The sequence below is a fragment of the Chrysochloris asiatica genome, unplaced genomic scaffold (genome assembly GCF_000296735.1).
Source record: "Chrysochloris asiatica unplaced genomic scaffold, ChrAsi1.0 scaffold00037, whole genome shotgun sequence".
NCBI classification, from domain to species: Eukaryota; Metazoa; Chordata; class Mammalia; order Afrosoricida; family Chrysochloridae; genus Chrysochloris; species Chrysochloris asiatica.
This window is the reverse complement of record NW_006408555.1, coordinates 21,209,077-21,230,329: the sequence shown is the minus strand read 5'-3', so window position 1 is coordinate 21,230,329 and position 21,253 is coordinate 21,209,077. Positions and strand designations below refer to the sequence as shown.

Genomic DNA, 21,253 nt, shown 5'->3' with positions numbered 1-21,253 from the left:
CCAAGTGTGTAGTCACTGTTTATGTTGTCTTGGAAAATTCTGTCGTATTATCTCTAACATAATTTCTGTATCTAAAGCCATATTTTTCCAGCCAGTCTTTGTTTCCAATTTTCACATTCCATTCACTAGTAATTATCAATGCATCTCAATTGCATTTTGATCAATTTCAGATTGAAGACATTGGTAGAATTCTTAAGTTTCATCACTGGGTTTAGTGGTTGGTGTGTAAATTTGAATAATGTTTTAACTGGTCTTCCTTGTTGTTGTTGTTATGTGCCATGGAGTCAGTACCGACTCATAGTGATCTTATACACAGCAAAACAAAACACTGCCGGATCCTGGGCCAACCTCACTATTGTTGCCCCTCTTGAGCTCATTGATGCAGCCACTTTGCCAATCCATCTCGCTGGGATCTTCCTCTTTTTCTCTGACCCTCCACCCTACCAAACACGATATTCTCCAGCAACTAGTCCCTCCTGACAATATGTCAGGTATGAGAGATGAAGTTTCGCCATCCTAACCTCTTGTACCTCTTGACTCATCTGGATATGTTCTTTTTGATAATGAATGCAACACCATTCTTCTTCAATTTGTCATTCCTGGCGTAGTAAACCATGTGGTTGTCAGATTCAAAATGACCAATGGTTCCGGAAAATGAGCCCCTCAGGTTGGAAGGTACTCAAAATGCGACTGGTGGTCTTCCTTATGTTGGTAAGTGTCGTCAAGTCAATTCCTATACCTTATAGGTGTGTGGATATAATCCTATCACAGACCCCTTTGTACTTCATGATAAATCTTGATGTGCTCTTTTGGAAACTGAACGCCATACTTACCTTTCTTCTTCAATTTGTTATTCCTAGCACAGTAAACCATATAATTGTCAGATTCAAAATGACCAATACCAGTCCATTTCAGCTCATTAACGCCTAGGATATAAATTTTTATGCATTCCAGTTCATTTCACTTTTTGACAGCTTACAATTTTCCTAGATTCTTACTTTGTACACTCCATGTTCTGGTTATTAATGGATGTCTGTAGCTGTTTTGTCTCGTTTTGAGTTGTGCCCCATCAGCAAAACGAAAGTCCTGAAAGCTTTACTCCATTCATGTCATCATAGTCAACTCTGCTTTGAGGAGGCATCTCTTCCCCAGTCGTATTTTAAGCACATTCCAACCTGATGGACTTGTTTTCTGGCTCTATAGCTGACAATGCTTTGCTGAAATTAATAAGGTATTCAGTGGCTAACCATTCAGGAGTGGTCTGCCTCTCCTTCTTGCTAGTCTTATTTTAGTTTGAAAGTTCTGCTAAACCTGCCCACCATGGGTGACCCTGCTGGTATTTAAAATACCAGCAATATGGCTTCCAGCAATAGCAACACATACGCCATCACAGTACGACAATCTGACAGACAAGTGGTGGATCCTTGTTGCTACTACGTTTTTATTTAATGTAGTGATTCCTTGAAAATTGAGAAACTTGTCTAGCTGTTTATTGCGGTAATAATATAACCATTAAAATGATATTTTGGGTGGTCTTGTAGTTACACGTCAAACTCTTAATAAGATCTTGTTCTTGTTGTTGTTATGTGCCGTGGGTCGGTTCCTACTCATAGCGACCTTGTACAGGGTTTCCGAGGCTGTAAATCTTTACAGGAGCAGAAAGCTGACCTTGCGGTTCGCAGCCCTATTCGTAACCACTACGCTACCAGAGCTCCTTCTTAATATGATAGGTAAATAAACCTATTTTATTTACTTAATTATATAGGTAAATAAAAATGCCGTTGCAATTATATTAAAAAAGTAATTTTCATTAAAACAAACTGTATACTATAGGATTTTACGTTTTGATCCTATATCTGTATTTTCCCTACTTTCTTGAAAGAACATGGTTTGTATATATTAAAAAAAATAAAATCATGTATAGTTAGGGGTTTCAAATTTGAAGAATTGGGTTCTTCTTTGAGGAAGTGGGATAAAGGAACAGCTACAGAGAAAAAGGCAACATTTCTTAAATGGAAAATACCCATTTAGCATCTGTTTTTTTGTCTCATAAAAATTAAGATAGAAATAAAATTAAGTAAAAAGAAACAGAACCAGTCATTCTAGAACTATGGAGGTATAGGATAAAATGGTAGAAATTCACAGATAAAATCAGAAAAATAAAAATATAAATAAAGAGTGAGGAAAAACATACCAGATGAACATTTTATTTTTACAAGTATGAATTAAGAGATTACAGGTTGGATCACATTAAAGAACTGCTTAAATAATAGCTACACATCAATATGATACAATTCTGGTATGAATTAAACATTTACAACTGGAAATTTTAAAAAAATATGAAATATTGTAATGAATTAGATGAAGACACATTTTTTAAAGTGCTGCCAGTTGCTCCTATCACACCGTTCATCGGTAACCGTGTGTTAACCAGTTTACAATGAAAATCCTAACAGTAATAGCAGTGTTTTATTACCTTTTTGAGACACTTCCACATTGCTTTTGTTGTTGTTGTTGAGTGCCATTGAGTTGGTTCTGACCCATAGCAATCCTGTATAGGGTTCCCGAGGAGTGGCTGGTGAGCTTGAACCGCTGACCTTGTGGTTCAAACCAACCTTGTAGCCTATTGCACAGATCCACACCAGGACTTTCAGTATTGATTTATTTATCTTCCAATGCCCCAACTTAGTAAAGTTAGACCATTAATTCCCGTCAAATATAGGAAGATTTCATACTGGGAAGAAAAGTGTTTTAAAAATATTTAAACATTAAAAAGAATCTATTAAATTATTTTCCTGTCTTGTATGTATAAATCTCTATTGAACCATACCTAATAAATTAATTAAGGAAATAATGAAGGTCCAACATATATTAAAGGTCATTATAGCTTCTTGCTTCTAGGATTTCTCTCTCTGTGATCGTCTACCATTATCCGTTGGTGCTCTTTCTAAATTCTAAATTTCTAAATCTCTTTCTAAATTCTGCTTTCATTATTTTTATTCAGTACTCTGGTAGTGCTTCTTAACATGTTGTTGTTAAGTGCCCTCGAGTCGGTTCCGACCCATAGTGACCCAACATAAGCGAATAGAAATTAATATTTTAGTAAGATGGTTTTTGTCTTGTTCTTTATTCCTGACTATACTATAATGATTCCAGGAGGCCCCTAAACTTGAAAATGGTGATATAGAACAACAATATGAATAGGAGACGTAGAAAATTCTTGCTGGGTACCATTGAATCAGTTTCAACCCATAACAACCCTCTGTATTGCAGAAACACTGCCTGATCAGGCACCATCATCACAGTTGCTTCTACACTTGAGCCCATTATTGCTGCCCCTGTGCCAATCCATCTTGTTGGGTGTCTCCCTCTTTTTCACTGACCCTCCACTTTACCAAGAATGATTTCTTTTCTCCAGAGGCTGGTCCCTCTGATTATGTGTCTGAAGTATGAGAGACAAATTTAGCCTTTTTGGGTTTTTTTTTCATAACTTTTTATTGTGAATTCAGTGAAAGTTTACAGAGCAGATCATCAGCTTTACATTCAACAAAACATAAACTCACTTCATTATGTGGTTGTGATTCCCTCCATGCACCAGTAGCTAACAGCATTTACCTCTATTTACTCCCAACCACTGCATGCCCCCCTGTGTCTACTGCCACCCCCCATCTTTCCTTTGCCAACCTCCCTCTGGTTGTATATTGCCTGTCCCGTCACCCATGTCAACGCGAGTTTACCCTCTAGCACATGTATCATTTCCTCCTCCCTCCAAAACCATCATAGATTGTTTCTTTTCTCAAGAGCCCCCCCTTATTTTCTTTGATATACAAAAAAACAAAAAATAAATAAACAGAAAAATAAACCACACAGGGATATATAATTGTTTAAACAACCATAGGACATATTCTGGAAGCCAGTCTCCTGGCCGCCAGCACACAGCCTTACTCTTTACATGAGTCTGGTGTTCTCAGCTGCTTGATCTCTCCATGCCATCACCTCTGCCTCCATCTCTGGTGTCGCTGCTTCTTTGGTTAGGGTCCCAAGTTCAACTCATGCTTTTCTCTCTTGATTGTTCTAGGGTCCTCTGTTCCTAGAATGCAAGATTAACTATCCCCCTTTTGTTACACAGCCTCTACCTGTACAGTTGTGACAATTGCAATTAGGTATGATAACAACTACTCAACTATTGAATCTGTGAATCTTATCCCCATCTCCTTTCACCAGACCCATCTAGACAAGAGGAAAACTGTTCACTGGAGGGGATCATCTTGGCTTTTTTTTTTAATGTATTATTTTATTTTTAATTTTTTTGTTTTCATAGAATATATTTTCACATTAGAGATGCCCAAAGTAAGAAAATAGCAGTTTGTTAGTTTTCAGTTTTATATTTGTAGACAGATTATTTAAGGACATTTGAAGGATATGTCTCAGTTTGCAATCTGTATTTTACTACATTTACAAGGAATGGAACTTCTCTATATTCAAACATTCTCCAAGCTTTACCTCCTAAAATTCAGAAATTATACATTTCCTCATTTTGAAGTTTCACTAGGACATGTAACCATCAACAGAAGAGCATAAGAAAACAGAGGAGGATGTTTCCAAAAACTTTAGACAGTAAAAATTTTCTGCAAAAGCTTTACTTATGAGTAAACAGACATTTCCATTGTCCATCATGCCTAGAACAAATATCGAAGAGGTATGATTGTAATATGCTGATAGTAACAAATTGAATTCCCATTAACAGATTGATAAATTAAAAGGTACACGCTCATATATAATGTTTTGCTACACCGTGAGTCTTCTAAAAAGCTTAGGAGACAATCCCGTTATCTTACCAGAATATGGAAGGCAGTCCCACTATTATGTGAATATTAATTCCTCTCAAACATTTTCCTCCAAGATTAAATTGTGAAAAGAATCAAGTGATTAGAAGAGGGTTGTATCACCAAGGGACATCTGTTATTTCCTCCTTATTGATGGTTGAATGGGGTGACAGAGCAGAGACAAAGGGGGTGTATTTTCATTTTTTAAGGTACTAAGTATGGTAGCATAGTGGTTACGAATCAGGCTGCAAACCGCAAGGTCAGCAGTTTGAAACTACCTGCTGTTCTGTGGGAGAAAGATGAAAGATGAGGCGTTCTGCTCACATAAAGATTTACTGCTTTGGAAACCCTGTACAGGGTTGCTATGAGTCAGATCCGACTCAACGGCACATAGCCACCACCAAGTCAAAAGTCAGAGCTTCCACAACATGGCAACAGCTTTGCAGATGCCTACATCATGATAGTTGAAGTAGCACAGACCAGCAAAGGTTAAAGCTGAGAGCGCCAGGAGGCCAGCCTTGGCAGCCTTCTGGGGTGCATCCTCATGGACATAGTCAGTTACCACCTGTCCCATGCCCCAGTGACCTGCAGCTTGAGAATAGTCCATTGCAGAGCAAGGATTCAAATAAGCAGCTGGGAGCAGGCCCAGGAGCAAAACACTGACAACCTTCTCACCAGTCCAGTGGAAAGCTGCAGCCTTGGAACCAGAACAGTCGCTGGGGGACAGGTGAATGTGCTGTACTTCTGGAGTAGACCAGTCCTGGAGAAATGCTGAGACAAGAGTAGGTCTGATCAGTGGAGTTTGGAGGAACAGAGGTTGGACTCCTTGAGCAATGCAGACATCTCTATCCTTAGGTCTCTCATCTTGGCTTTTAAGGAGCATTCTGATTATATTTCTTCCAACACAGCTTTGTTCTCCTGGTCCATGGTGCCTTTAATATTAATTTAGTAATAGCCATTCTGTATTAGAAAAAGTTGTTTCAGGTTGTATTTTCTATTACATATAGCAAATAATTATAAAAATAAAAGATCAAATTAATTGAGAGATTAGTTTGGTTTGATGATACAAGAGGGGTGTCAAAAAGTTTGTGGGAAAATTGAAATAAAAGAAATATTTTCACAATCTTTTTAAAGCACCCTTGTAATCGTGATGGAGGATTGTTCTGTTAACTTGAGATATATAACCCATTATTGAATAGAAATGTTGCTTACTAACAAACGTTGCTGTCTTTTCTTGCTGTTCCTAAGATTTTTAAACTACATAAAAGTAATTTCATATATCCTGTTTGCTGTGTTGCCTTAAAAAAACAAGATTCAAAAAATGAAAAACTACTAATAGATACTTGAATGAAAAGGTAGATTTAAAAAAAAAAAAAGAGAGATTAGCTATAGATAGTAGATTCCGCTTTCATGTCTAAATAAAACCTGATCTTGTGGTAAAGATTTTGTAGTTTTGATGATTTGAACTAAAAATATATTTAGTTATTTTTACTTATTCTTAGACCACTGACCTTGCAGTTCAACGGCTTTGCATTCTGGCACATTAACCCACAGCACCACACCAGGACTCCCCTTATCATTTATAGCTAATGGCAATTTCCTTGAATATTAAACCTCATTTTAAAATGCAAATAATACTTTTTCATAAATAAATGAACAATTTCAACTTTTAAAATAAAAAAAGGCAGTTTATAAGAACTTCGTTGTTGCTGTTACGTGCCGTCAAGTCACTTTCGAGTCAATTTTTGTTGTTATTGCTGTTAAGTGCCGTGAATTAGTTCTGACTCATAACTCAATGACCCTGTGTAGGGTTTCCAAGGAATTTTTGGTGGATTTGTACCACCATCCTGTGGTTAGCAGTCCATTGCTGATCCTACAATGCTACACCAGGACTCTAGAATAATAATGTTGTTATTGAGTACCATCGAGGTGGTTCCGACTCCAACTCCAAGGAGGAGTTGGTGAATTTGAACCACCTACTTTGTGGTTCAACGGATTAAATTGAAGTCCTGGTATAGCACTGTAGCATCAGCACTGACTGCTAACCACCAAGTTAATGGTTCATACCTACCACCTGTTCCTTGGAAATCGCACACAGTTTACTGTGAGTTAAAACTGACCCAGTGGCACTTAAGAACAACAAATTGAGAGCAAGGAGCCTTGGCTCAGCTGCTAGCTGAAAGGTTGGTGATTCAACTCAAGTCAGTGGCTCTATAGGAAAAGGATCTGGTATTCCGCTCCTGAAAGATTGCAGCCTAGAAAAGATGGGGCAGTTTCACTCTGCTGCATTAGGTCATTATGACAAGAGCAGATTGAGAACAGATGCACAGAAGTTCTTTTGTTAGAAAATAGTAAAGATGATAATAAGTAAATCAGGATCCCACAAGAATTACAAGTGTCCTCGCTTTTTAAGAGTTCCTTTTAACCCTCTCCCCCTTTGTTTTTACAAAACAGATCTATGTTAGTACGTGTTTTCAAGCTTAAAGAAATCTTAAGATTTTTGCTTTTATGAAAAAAAGTTGAAAAGTGGAACTAGTGTCCATCCTTTTTTTTGCCATAAGCCCTCACAGAGGCACTGGCCATCATGAACAGCGAGAGTGGTGTCAGTGTTGTCACTAAGCTCCTTCCTTGGGAAGTACACTTAGCATCTCAGCATCAAGCTACCATAGCTTTGAACTGTGTCTGTGAATACTACATGTTAGTGTTATTTTAGAATTTATATGTGACTTAGTTTGATTTGGTAGGAAATTTTTTTTAGGTCTGAGAACACGAAATGTTTTTTCCCATATAAATTGATGGTATTTGTTTCTTATCAGTTTATAAAATGTTTCATAATAATGCTTTACTTCGGGATAATGGGGAAAGCCTATATCGGACTTGTGAAGAACAACCCAGTTTTGAAAATGCGTATTGCTTTTAGCCGTGTGATTTTAGACACACTTCTTAATCTTTTTTGTGACTCAATTTGCTTTTCTATATGATGGGGATAATAGACTAGTAGAATTATTGTGAAGATTAAATCAGCTAATATAATTTCTAAAGTACTTGGAATAATGGTTGGCATATGTAAAATGAAAATTCTTACCTAGAGGAAAACTATTTATCAAATGTATTCATCCAGGAACCAGAATTTTGGTAGCATAATATCAACAGTTTGAAACTACCAGCTGCTCCGCGGGAGAAAAAGGAGGCTTTCTGCTCCTGTAAAGATTTACAGCCTCGGAAACCCTGTACAGGGTTGCTATGAGTCGGAACTGACTCCATGGCACATAACAACAACAATGTTTGGAAAAGGACTCTTGGTGGTGCAGCATTTAAAACATTTGGCTGCTAATCTTAAGATTGGTGGTTGGAACCCACCAGGCACTATGGAGTAGAAAGATCTAGATCCGTAAAGATTACATCCTTGTAAGTCTTACAGGCTAGTTCTCTTCTGTACTGTAGGGTCGGAATAGATTTACTGACAAGGTGTTTGGTTTTAAGATTCAGAGCATCCAAATCAGATGTTGCTAAGTTTATGTACTAAGGCTTAGGCATTCACAGCACTATGCTATTGTAGTATTTATCTTCCTAAAATATAAACCGAATTCTATGAATTGTTTAAATATCTTCCAATAGTATCTTAGGACTTTAAGATGAAATTTAAATTCATTTCTTAAAGACCAGACTTATAATTTTCTTTTTAAAAAAAATTTTTTTTTTTAATTGGAAGAAAACTCACCTAACAATGTGCCTCATTTTAAGCATTTTAAAGTGTACAATTCAGTGGTTTCTAGTATATTCATATTGTTATTCAGCCATCACTACTATCTAATTCTGGAGCATTTTCATCATCCCAAAAAGCAATCCCATACCCATTAAGCAGTCACTCTCCATTTACCCCTCCCCCAGCCCGTGACAACAGCTAATCTACTTTTGGTCTCTATGGATTTGTCTATTCTGGAAATTTCCTATAAATGGAATTATACAATATGTACCTTTTTGTTCAGACTTCTTCCATTTTAGTATAGTGTTTTTAAGAGTCATTTGTGTTTTAGCCAGTGTCAGTACTTCATTCCTTTTTATGGCTGGATAATAGTATATTGTACGGATGTACATTTGGCTTAAACATGCATTCATTAGTTAATGTGTTGGTTCCACACTTTGATTGCTATGAACAGTGCTTCTATGACCATTTATAGCACTTTTAAAACCTTCATAGGATTTTTAAACATTTACGGAATTTAGAACATCATAAAAAATTTGTGTGGACATATGTTGGTATACATAAATGGAATTGCTAAATGATATGATAGCTTTATGTTTAACTTTTAAAGGATGGCCAAATGTTTTCTACAGTAGGTATACCATTTATATTTCTTCCAGCAATGCATGAGGGTTACAGTTTGTCCTCATCTTCTCTAACATGTTATTTTAAAAAAATTACATCCATTCTACTAGGTGTGAGGAGTTCCTAGGGAGCTAATGCATTTGGTAAAGCATTTGACTTGTAATCAGAAGGGTGGTGGTTCAAGTCAGCCCGATAGAGGTGCCTCTGAAGAAAGACCTAGTGATCCAAAAATTCAGCCACTGAAAACCCTATGTACTCTGATACCATGAGATCAAAATGGACTCATTGGCAACTAGTTTAGTAGGTATGAAGTGGTGTCTCATTTTAATTTTTGTTCTCATTTCTCCCTGGTGAAGTTGTGGGATAAGTGTTGGGCTGCTAACTGAAAGGTTGGTTTTTCAAACTCTTCAGCTGTTTCTTGGGAGAAAAGGTGAGGCTATTTGATCCTGTAATGATTTACAGACTGGAAAACTCTATGTAGGATTGCTGTGAGTCTGAATCATCTCAATGACAGTAGGATCTAATGACTAATGAGAAGTCCTGGTGGTGCAGTGGGTTAAACATTGGTCAGTGGTTCAAACCCACCAGCTGCAAGAGAAAGATGAAGCACTCTATTTCTGTGAAAAATTATAGCCACGGAAAACTTAGTTAATAATAGTTCTATAGGGTTGTTATAATTCAAGATTGACTAAGATGGTAATGAGTTTTAATAACTGATGATGTTGAGCATCTTTTTCATGTACTTTCCCATGTGTGTATTCTAGTTCTTTGCCCATTAAAAAAATTTTTTTTTAAATTATTGTTTAGTTGTGAGAAATCTCTGTATATTTTAGATACTAGTCTCTTATCAGCCGTAGATTTTAAAATACTTTCTCTTGTGTGTTGGGTTCTGTTTTCACTTTCTTAATAGTGCCCTTTCATGCACAAAAGTTTTTAATTTTAATGATATCCACTTTATTATTTTTTGTTGTTGCTCATGCTTGTAGTGTCATAGCTAAGAAACAACCTTAAAATATGAAGATTATGCTGATAGTTTATAATTCTTAACTCTTAAATTTAAGCTTTAATTCATTTAAAAAAATGTTTTATTGTGAATTATGTGACAGTTTACATGGGAGAACATTAGCTTTACATTCATCCTAGTGTATATCATTTCATTGCCATGGTTACAATCCCCTCTGTGCATCATCAACCAACCAAAGGATATACCCAACAAGCCTGCCCCTCGGTCATCAGCACCACAGCCCGTCTCCCTCTCTAGGTCTAGAGTCCCCAGCCGCTCCATCTTTGCCTCCATCTCTGGCATCACTTTTTTTCTGGGTAAGGCTCTGCACTCCACTCTTCTCACTTGATGGTCCTAGGGACCTCCATTCCTGGACTGCAAAGTCGATCACTCCCCTCCTTTTGCTACAAAACGTCTACCTTTACATTTCCAACCCTCACAATCAGTCCTGATAACAGTTATTCACTATTGTGCCATCCCCATCTCCTTTCTTTAGCCTCTCCCAGACAGCTTGGACACCACTCAGTGGAGATTCCACCCTCCTCCATGCCCCCTGCATCTAGGCTCCCTCTTGAAAGCTTGTAAGCCAGTCACTCCTTGCCTTTGTAGCCCCGCATTTTGGGTAGCCAGTGTCCAAGTTGCTCATCTGTGTCTACCCTGTATGTTGAGGGGATGGGAATGATTCTCATTATAAAGATTTGTTACCTCTTTTGAGCTACTGCATCCATAGGTGTCGGTCAAGTTCATCAAATTGTAGCAGATCTCTCTTTTTTTCATCTTCTTCATTTAGTTGTGTTCTGCTCATCTAGCCATTGAAGCCAGGTCATTTGGGTATTATCTATAAATGTGGGTGTCCTTGTACATATGCCATCTCTTCTTATCAGCTGGACGATTCACTCTCACTCTAGCCCTCTGTGGCTATGTCACTGAATCTGGGCCTAGGAATCCCCAGGTCTTGCCACACTGCTGGCTAACCAGGTCTCCTCCTGGGTTTACAGGAGTCTATTGAATGTGGTAGGGCTGAGCTTGCAGCTTCATTGCTGTTTTTCTCTCATTTCCCCTTATTGGTGACCAACATGTAGTCCCATTGAGTTTCAGTCTTGGAAGGGGGTTTGCCCTGAGGGGACCTGACCACTTGCCTTGATGTCTCTTGGAGGAGCAACTTGCTTGTTCTTGTAGTAGTCAGTCGGACTGCCATTATTGGTTTGTATTTTTCTTGTCATGCTTGCTTTCAAGAAAGATTCTGAGATGGGGTCCAGGATTCCACCCATGGTCCTATGTAGTGCCAAGGCTCTGCAGGAAGCCTCGTACACTGGTCATGTTGTAGCCCCATTTTAGTTTATCCAATCACTTATAAGCAGAAGACGGACTTACAAGCTTTCTATGGTGATATTTCTGGCTGTTCCTTTGTCTCCCCCTCAAGTGTGAAAAGATTATTCTTTACCCATTGAATGGTCTTGGCACCCTTGTAGAAAATTATTTGACAATGGATCTTATTAACCGATCTCTTTATTTTTATGCTAGTACCACACTTTTGATTACTGTAACTTTATGTTGTTGTTGTTATGTGCCGTGTCGGTTCCAGCTCATAGCAACCTTGTACAGGGTTGCCGAGGCTGTAAATCTTTACAGGAGCAGAAAGCCTCATCTTTCTCCTGTGGAACAGCTGGTAGTTTCGAACTGCTGACCTTGCGGTTTGCAGCCCTATTGGTAACCACTACGCTACCAAAGCTCCCTAGATGGACCATGAATGAAATCTTTGCTAACTTCAGTCTTTTCTTCCTTTATTGTTGTTATTTGGTCCAGTTGTAAGGATATTTATTTTCTTCCCATTGAATTGTAATTCATACTGAAGGCTGATTTCTTTGATAATCAGTAAGTGCTACAAGTCCTCTTTGCTTTCTCCAAGCAATTTTGTGTCATCTGCATATTAGAGGTTGTTAATGTTACATTCTTCTTCATATAGTCCAGTGGATTATTTGATTAGTGTACTGATTCAATAAGTATGGTGAAAGGGTACAACCCTGATGGAATTCTTTCCTGATTTTAAACTATGAAGTATTTCCTTGTTCTGTTTGAATAATGTATATAGATTCCTTGTGAGAACAATGAAGTTTTCTGGACTTCCCATTCTTCTCTGTGTTATCCATAGTTAGCTATGCTCCACAGTCAGATGATAGCATAGTCAATAAAACACAGGTAAACATCTTTCTCACATTCTCAGCTTTCAGCCAACATCCATTTGTGATGTCAGCTATGATATCCCTCTTTCCACATTCTCTTCTGAATCCAACTTGAATTTCTGGCAGTTCCCTGTTGATGTACTGCTGCATCTGCTTTTTAAGTATCTTCAGCAAAAGTTTATTGCATATAATATTAATGATATTGATAATTTCTAAAACTTTTTTTGAAGTTGGCACAAATACAGATCTTTTCCATTTGGTTGGCCATGTAGCTGTCCTTTAAATTTCTTGGCATAGACTATTACTGAGTGCTTCAAGCGCTGCATCATTTTATTTAAATATTTCGGTTGGTATTATGTAAATTTCTGCTAATGCTTTTAGTGCACCTTGAACTTCTCCCTTTAATACCATTGGTTCTTGATCATATACTACCTTGTGAAATGGTCGCGTGTCTGTTAGCTTTTTTGGTACAGTGACTCTTGTATATTCCTTCCATCTTTTAGAATCTCTTGCATCATTCATTACTTTCCCCATAGAATGTTTTAATATTGCTACTCAAGGCTTGGTATTTTCCTCAGTTCTTTCAGCTTGAGAAATGCTGAGCATGTTCTTCCTTTTTGTTTTTCTAAGCCCAGTTCTTTGCACATTTCATTATAATAACTTAGTTTGTCTTTTTAGCATAATGTTCTGCATGGTCCTCCATGTTATAAGTTGTTTTGTTGTTGTTGTTAAGTTGTTTAGCAGATCCTTATTCATTTAATTAACATTGCCTTAGTATTACATTGTATGTGTACCATAGTTTGTTTGTTCATTCATCCATTGATGAGCACTTAGGTTGTTTCCATCTTTGCTATTGTAAGAATGTTGCCATGAACATGGGTGTACATATATATGTTCATGTTCTGACTTTTATTTCTTTAGGGTATATATCTAGTAGTGAGACTGATGGATTAAATGGTATTTCTATTCCTAACTTTTTCCAAGTCTGCCGCTAACCTATGAATGTAACTCACAGAAGGGCCTAGGAGGATGGGCTTGGTCAGTCCATCTTGCTTCCTCTCAGGACACCTCCTCTTCCGGTTTCTGTAAACACCAACCTCAGTGGTCCTTGAGCAGAGTTCAGGTTTTCCTTTTCTCCTTAAAGAGGAGTTGAAGAAGAATACTTCGGAAAATAGGTGCTGGTCTCTACACAAAACGAGAAGGGCAAACATTTAACCAACTGGAAAAATGCTCACCATCAACCAGCGTTTCAGACTGGCAGAATGTAGCTGGAACACCAAACATTTCCCACACTGGGTTAGTCATAGTGTTCCTGATGTTTCCTGGTTTCCTGGTACTCTCACTCTGCATCTAGCCACAGGGTTTTCCCATTTTGATTTCTTGTAGTAGTGTTTTGAAGTTTTCTTTGTGTAGATCTTTTGTTTCTCTGGTTAGATTTATTCGTAAATATTTCATCCTATTGTAAGTAGTATTGTTTTCCTAATTTCCTTTTCAGAGCCGTCTTTATTAGTATAGAAGAATCCAACTGATTTTTGAATGTTGATCTTGTACCCTCTCCCTTTGCTGAATCTTCCAATGAATTCTAATTTTTTTTTTTTTTTTTTTGCTGAGTCTGTGGGATTGTCTGTATATAGGATCATATCATCTGCAAATAGGGAAAGTTTTACTTTTTCTTTGCCAAATATGGATGCCTTTAATTTCCCTTTCTTGCCTAAGACTTCCAACACAGTATTGAATAGAAGTGGTGATAAAGGGCATCCTTTGTCTGGTTACTGTTCGCAAAGGGAATGCTTTCAGTTTCTCTCCATTGAGGTTAGGTTGTATCTTGAGTCACTCTTTTGAGATATAAAAGAGATTCACAAGTGAACAGAGACAGAGGGACTTCACTACCAACAAGGGAGAAGAGCTTGGAGTGGAGTGCATCCTTTGGACCCAGGCCCCTGAGTTGATTCCTGATTTTAAAAGGAGATGAGGACCTTCTCCTAGATTTGGTGTTCTTTATTCAGGCTTGTAGCCTCCTGTACTGAGAGAGAATAAATAAAGACAATAAATTTGTTTGTTAGAGCCAACTACTTGTGGTATTTCCTGTATTATTCAATATTTTGCCCATAGAATCTTTCCATATTGCAATTCAAGGCTTGAAGTGTGCTCTTCTTCCCTTATGGTTGTCCAAGGCCAGGCCATTGCACATTTCATTAAATACCTTACTTTGTCTTCACAGAATAGTGATCTCTAGGTTCATCCATATTATGTGTTGTTCTGAGGATTCTTTATTCTTTAACGTTGTCAGAGTTAATCACTGTGATACTTCTGATATAGCAGCACTACAAAACTAAGACAGATGGCTACAATAAAAAAATAGTTAAGTGTTGATGTCACCTCTTGTCTGTTAGCTTGTCATACTGTTGTGGCTTCTTGTTGCTGTGCTGCTAGAAGCTTATGCCACTGGTATTTTGAATGCTGAAGGGTCACTCTTGGTGGACAGGTTTCAGATGATTTTCCAGACAGACAGACTAGGGAAGAAAACGGACTACTTCTCAATATTTAGCCACTAAAAAAAAATCTTACAAATAGCAGTGGAACACTATCAGATAGCACCAGAATATTGAATATTGGAAATTATGAATAGCATCAGAATATTGTCAGATGTAGTGCTGGAAGATGAGCCCCTCAGGTTGGAAGACACTCAAAATACAACTGAGGAAGAGCTGCCTCATCAAGTAGAGTTGACCATGATCGTGTGAATGGAGTAAAAAGCTTTTGGGACCTTCAGTTGCTGATGGAGCACAACTCAAAATGAGGAGAAACAACTTCGAATATCCTTTAATAATCAGAATAAGGAATGTACAAAGTATGAATCTAGGAAAATTGGAAGTTGTAAAAAATTATATGGAACTCATAAAGAATGATATCCTAGGCATTGTTGTTGTTAAGTGCCGTCGAGTCAGTTCCGACCCATAGCGACCCTGAACAGGGTTTCCGAGGCTGTAAATCTTTGTGGGAGCAGAAAGCCTCATCTTTCTCCCGTGGAACAGCTGGTAGTTTCGAACTGCTGACCTTTTGGTTCGCAGCCCGATTCGTAACCACTACACTACCAGAGCTCCTTATCCTAGGCATTAGTGAGCTGAAATAGACTGGTATTGGCCATTTTGACAATCACATGGTTTACTATACTGGGAACGACAGTTTGATGATGAATGGTGTTGCACTCATCATTAAAAGGAATATTTCAGGATCTGTGTTAACATACTATGCTGTATGTAATAGGATAATATCCATATCTCTAAAGAAGACCAGTTAATATCATTATTATTCATATTGTGTACCAATCACTAATGCCAATGATGATGATATGAAATAATTTTACAGACTTTTTCTTCAGTCTGAAATTGATCAAACATGCAATTAAGTTTTATTGATAATTACTGGTGATTGGAATGCAAAGGTTGGAAAAAAAGGAAGGATCAGTAGTTGGAAAATTTATTTTCTACTTGGAACTTCAGATCTTAACTTGATATATTAATGGAATGGCTTAAATATTACCTAGTGTGTCGTATCTTGGATAAGCAAAAAGAAAATTTTTATGAGCTAGACTAGACTACAGCTGATGTTTTTTTTCTTTTAATAGTTACAGAAATGTAGTATATTTCCTTGTAGAAATGAAAAACTGAAAAGAAAATGCCACTCAAAATCATTGGTATGTCTGTCTAGGTCAGCAGGAAAAAAGATGCTTGTCTCTTTGATAGTATCAACAAGAAATTCTAGTCCAAGTTTTAGTGAGCTTCCTATGTTTCGGTCGATTCTTCTGTTTCTGCTGTTTTTAATCCTTTCCCACATTTCATTTTTGAGGATTGGTACAGCCTTTAAAATTTCATCAACAGGAACAAATCCAAATATCCATTGATTTCTTCTCAAAGGGTTGCTTTAACCTATCAGACAGCCCTGCAGTTTCATTCTCATGAATATTCTAGCCATAAAAAGACTCAATAGGGCACAGACAAATCCTGTGAATAGAAAAAGAAATCTATAAAGTTTTGGAATGTTTGGTACATTGGATTGGTAAAGGATTATGAAATCTACAACAAATCCTGTTGTAAACAAGAAGCTAGATGTGAATCCTTTCATATTATAGTGTCCATTTACTCTGTAGGTCAAAGAAGCTATTGGCCTGTGATACCCATGCTTGTTAGTCATAATTTGGAGGTTCCCTAGTAACACCATAAATTATTCTTCTAGTGATAAAGAAGTAAGACACCACCACAAAAGAGTACATGTCATGGCTGATGGCATGTGCATCCAGGTCAGCTTCTTTAAAAACGACTCGTTACAAAGTTTACATGTTGATGGCGGCAGGGACAGGTCTCTACCTCAAACCCCATGTTGTTGTTAAGTGCTGTGGAGTTGGTTCTGACTCACAGTGATCCAAGTATAGGGTTTCTGAGGAGTAGCTGGTGGGTTTGAACTGCTGACCTTACGGTTCTTAGTCCAGTGCTGATCGTACAGTGCATACCAAGAGTCCTCAAATCCCATGCCACTTGGAAATGGGCTGTGGATGACTTTTTGAACAAAAATTTATGAAGCAGACACATTTAACCCCATTTAGATTGAATTGTTTTTTGTTTTTTTTCTATTAATACGCATGGTTGATTGATTTAGTTGTTTATGGAAAGCAGATGTTTATATTTAATAGTGGAAAGAGGATTGCAGTTTCCTGATAAATGTCACAGAATTGTAGCAGTGAACCAGGAAGACAAAAAAGCTGCATTCGTGAAGTGAGAATCACTTCTGTAGCTATGGAAACTATAACCCCCTACTATGTCTCAAAAAGAATTTATTTGGGTTATTAATTAGACATTGGTAAAAGGTAATGAGGACCATGGACAACTGCTAGATTAGATCTAGGAGTAACTGTGTTCATGAAAAGAAGAAAAAATGGTGTTGGGTGATTAGTATTTGGTTTATATGCTTACTTACGTGCTTAATTTATTTTGAGTGATGAATATCTAATAGGTCAAATCTGTTCTTGAATGGTCTCTAAATTTAGGTGGCATATATCCAAGATCATATTTTAGCCCTCATGGAGTTTGAATTTTCTTCAGCTTTAGCCTGAACTTGCATGAGTAGTTAATGGTCTTTTCCACAGTCTGTCCCTGGCATTGTTTTGACTGATGATACTGAACTTCTCCATTTCTTCTTACAGATATAGTCACTTCGATTCCTTTATATTCCATCGGGTGAGGGCCATGTGTATAGGTACTACTTATGTTGTTGAAAAATGGTCTCTAATCTTTCAAAATTCTATCATGTGAGCTCCATCTTATACTAGAGATAGAAATTTACAAAGCTAGAATGGTACCTAGCATAAGCTAAATTAATTACTTTTATTGTTATTGGAACATAATGGAAAGAGATTTAAAAAAAATTTTTAATAACAAAAGTTTTTAAATAAAAAATTGTTATTGTTAGTTACTATTGAGTTGGTTCCAGCTCATGAGTACCTCATATATGATTCATCCAGACATGCCAGGTACTGTGCCATCTTCATGACTGTTGGTATGTTTATGACTTTATGGTCATTCCTTCTTATTGAGGATTCCCTCATTTTCATGGACCATTTGCTTTCCTTAATGTAATGTCCTTTTCTAGTGACTCATCTTTCCTGATGATGGGTCCAAAGTAAGCAAGCCACAGTCTTTCTATCCTTGCATTTTCTGAGATGCTTTTGGCTGTCTAGGGTATATTACTTGTTCTTCACCAATACCACAATTCAGACACATCAGTTCTTTTTTTTTTTTATTTCATTAGTCCCAAATAAAAAGTAGAAAACATCACATTTTTTAAAAATGCAAGATAATAACAATACTAGTTTTCTTGGCATATTGTATTTGGGCCATTTTTGGGGGGTAATTTCTTGATTTATATGATACTAGGAAAAATAATAATGCCAAAGTTTCTTCATATCTGAAAATAAGAACTTGTGCCAGTTCAAGAAAAGGAATACCTCCAGCCATTATTTCTTTACTAATGATTATATTGGTCAGGGTATCATTTTTGAGACTCAGTTTTCCTTTTCTGGGGATGAAGATGAAGGGAAAAAGCTTAGATAGTTGGTTCCAAGTTTCCTTTTGTATCTGATTTGCAGTTCAGTTAATATGGTGTGGTGGGGGTAGTAGTGTGCAGTTGAGTTGGTTCTGACTCATAGCAACTCTATATAGGGTTTCCAAAGCTATAAATCTTTTACGGAAGCGGAAAGCCTCACCTTTCTCCTGTGCAGCAGCTGGTAGATTGTGAACTGCTGGCCTGTAGTTGACAACCCAACACATGACCGCTTTGCTACTAGGGCTCCAGTTAGTATAGAGGTAATTGAAATTGAAGAATTCTTCCAACTTCTTCGGTCTGAAATGGATCAAGCATGCAATCTAGCCTTTTTCTAAAGATGGCTCCCAGAATTCAGACATCTAGCTTCCTATTTGTGCTAATTCCAAAGAGAAGTGACCCAACAGAATGTGGAAATCATTGGACAATACCATTAATATCACATGCAAGTAAAATTTTGCTAAAGATAATTCAAGAACGACTGCCACAGTACATTGAAAGGGAGCTGCCAGAGGTTCAAGCTGATTTCAGATTAGAATGTGGAATGAGAGATATCATTGCTAATGTCAGATGGATCTTGGCTGAAAGCAGAGAAAACCAGAAAGATGTTTACCTGTGCTTTATTGATTATACAAAGACTTTTGACTGTGTGGATCATGACAAATTATGGATGATATTGCAGAGAATGAGTATTCCGGAACACTTAATTGTGCTCCTGAGGAACCTGTACATAGACCCAAGAGTCAGTTGTTCGAAAAGAACGAGGGGACACTGGCTTAAAATTTGGAAAGGTGTGTGCCAGTGTTGTATTATTTCACCATATTTTTTCAATCTGTATGTTGAGCAAATAATCCGAGAAGGTGGTACAAGGATTGGAAGAAGACTCATTAACATGTTGTCAAGGACTTCATTTTGCTTGGATCCACCGTAAATACTCCTGGAAATGGCAGTCAAGAAATCAAATGATTTACTGCATTAGACAAATATACTACACAAGACCTTTTTAATTGTGAATTGAATGTTAGTTTACATGGGAGAACATTAGTTTTGCACTCATCCTATCATATTTTGTTTCATTGTAATGATTACAGTCCCCTCCATGTAACATTATTTAACACTATTCTATTGCCTCTAGTTTTTTGTGTGTGTGTTTTTTTTTAAAGATTTTATTGTGCATTGAGTGATAGTTTACATGGGAGAACATCAGTTTTTCACTCATTCTATCATATTTTGTATCATTGCAATGATTATAATCCCCTCCATCACCAGTCAACAGAATTTGCTTCTATTCCATCTGTTTTTTTTTTTTTTTTTTATGTACACAAAAACATTCAGGAATACATATATATATAATATCATTTAAACAACCCAAGAGCATATTCTGCAAGCCTGCCTCCTGGCTGCCATTATCTCTCCATGTCCTCAGCTGCTTTATCTCTCCATGTCATCATCTCTGCCGCCATCTCTGGAAGACTCCTCCTCTCTAGGTTGGTATTTTGAACTACCCCATCCGTAAGTATAGGTCAAGTTCATTTTCTTCAAATTGTAGCAAGTTACATTTGCTTCCTTTATCAAATTTATTTATTTTTTATTTTTTATTGTGAATTGAGTGATAGTTTACATGGGGGAAAATCAGTTTTACATTCACTGTTTCATTGCAGTGATTACAGTCTCCTCTGTGCATCATCATTCAACAGTATTTGCTTTTATCCCCACGGGTTTTTTTGTTTGTTTGTTTGTTTTGTTTTTTTGTGGGGTAGATGTACACAAAAACATTCAGGAATCATTCAAACAACCAAAGGACACACTTTGCAAGCCTGCCTCCTGGCCACCAGCTCCTAGCTGCCAGCACACACAGGCTTTCTCTTTCCATGAGTCTAGAGTCCTTAGCTGCTCTCATTCTCCATATCCTCATCTCTGTCTCCCATTTCTGGCGTTGCTGCTTCTCTGGTTAGGGCCCCACATTCTGCTCGTGCTCTTCTCCCTGGATGGTCCTAGGCTTCTCTGTTCTTGGACTGTAAGATTAGCTACTCCCCACTTTTTGTTACAAAACTTCCACTTTTACATTTGTGACAAATGCAATTAGTCATGATAACAATTACTTACTACTAAATCATAAGAATCTTATCACCATCTCTTTTCACCAGACCCATCTAGACAAGATGAAAAGTATTCAGTGGGAATTCTACCTTCCCCCACACACTCTTAAACTAATCTCCCTCTTGAAAGCTTGTAAGCCAGTCATTTCGTGCCTTCACAACCCCCTCTGATTTTAGGTAGTCAGTGTCTAAGTTGCCCATCTCTATCAACTGTGTATATGGAGGGGATAGGATTGATCTTAGATGTGATGTGAAGATTCCTTCCCTCTCAGTTGGTATTTTGAGCTACTACATCCATAAGTATAGGTCAAGTTCATCAAATTGTAGCAAGGTATGTTTGCTTCTGTTATCAGATTTCTTTATCTTCCTCTAGTCGAGCTAGGTCAAATGGGTTCTGTAGGCAAGTTTGGGCATTCTTGTGCATGTCCCCCATTTTATATCAGCTGGATGCTTCATTCTCAACTTCATGGCTAGATCAGTGTCCAAGGACTCGGGAGTGCTCAAGTCTCACAAGAGGTCTTTAAAGTGTCAAGGGTCACTATGAGTTGGAACTGATTCGATGGAACTTAACAATTATTTTTAAACATTATTTGGAATGTGAGTCTCTAATGTTCTGTGCTGCTTTGAGAAAAAGTTTATTTGTTTATTTTAATGTTTTATTGTGAATTATGTGATAGTTTACATGGGAGAACATCAGTCTTACATTCATTCTATCG

General features: G+C 37.4%; 2 protein-coding genes across 3 annotated transcripts in view; one reads left to right on the top strand and one right to left on the bottom strand.

Annotated features, from left to right (window-relative positions):
* NFAT5 (nuclear factor of activated T-cells 5, tonicity-responsive) overlaps nt 1-21,253 on the top strand; it is a 131,645-nt gene that overhangs the window by 12,180 nt on the left and 98,212 nt on the right. The window lies entirely within an intron of this gene.
* Nucleotides 5,239-5,709, bottom strand: LOC102817474 (succinate dehydrogenase [ubiquinone] cytochrome b small subunit, mitochondrial-like). Its single transcript, XM_006860251.1, has one exon. The coding sequence runs from the start codon at nt 5,707-5,709 to the stop codon at nt 5,239-5,241; it is 471 nt and encodes a 156-aa protein (XP_006860313.1).

Excerpts from the sequence above, each read along its gene's own strand:
- LOC102817474 (XM_006860251.1), bottom strand. The coding sequence starts at position 5,709 with ATGCTCCTTAAAAGCCAAGATGAGAGACCTAAGGATAGAGATGTCTGC.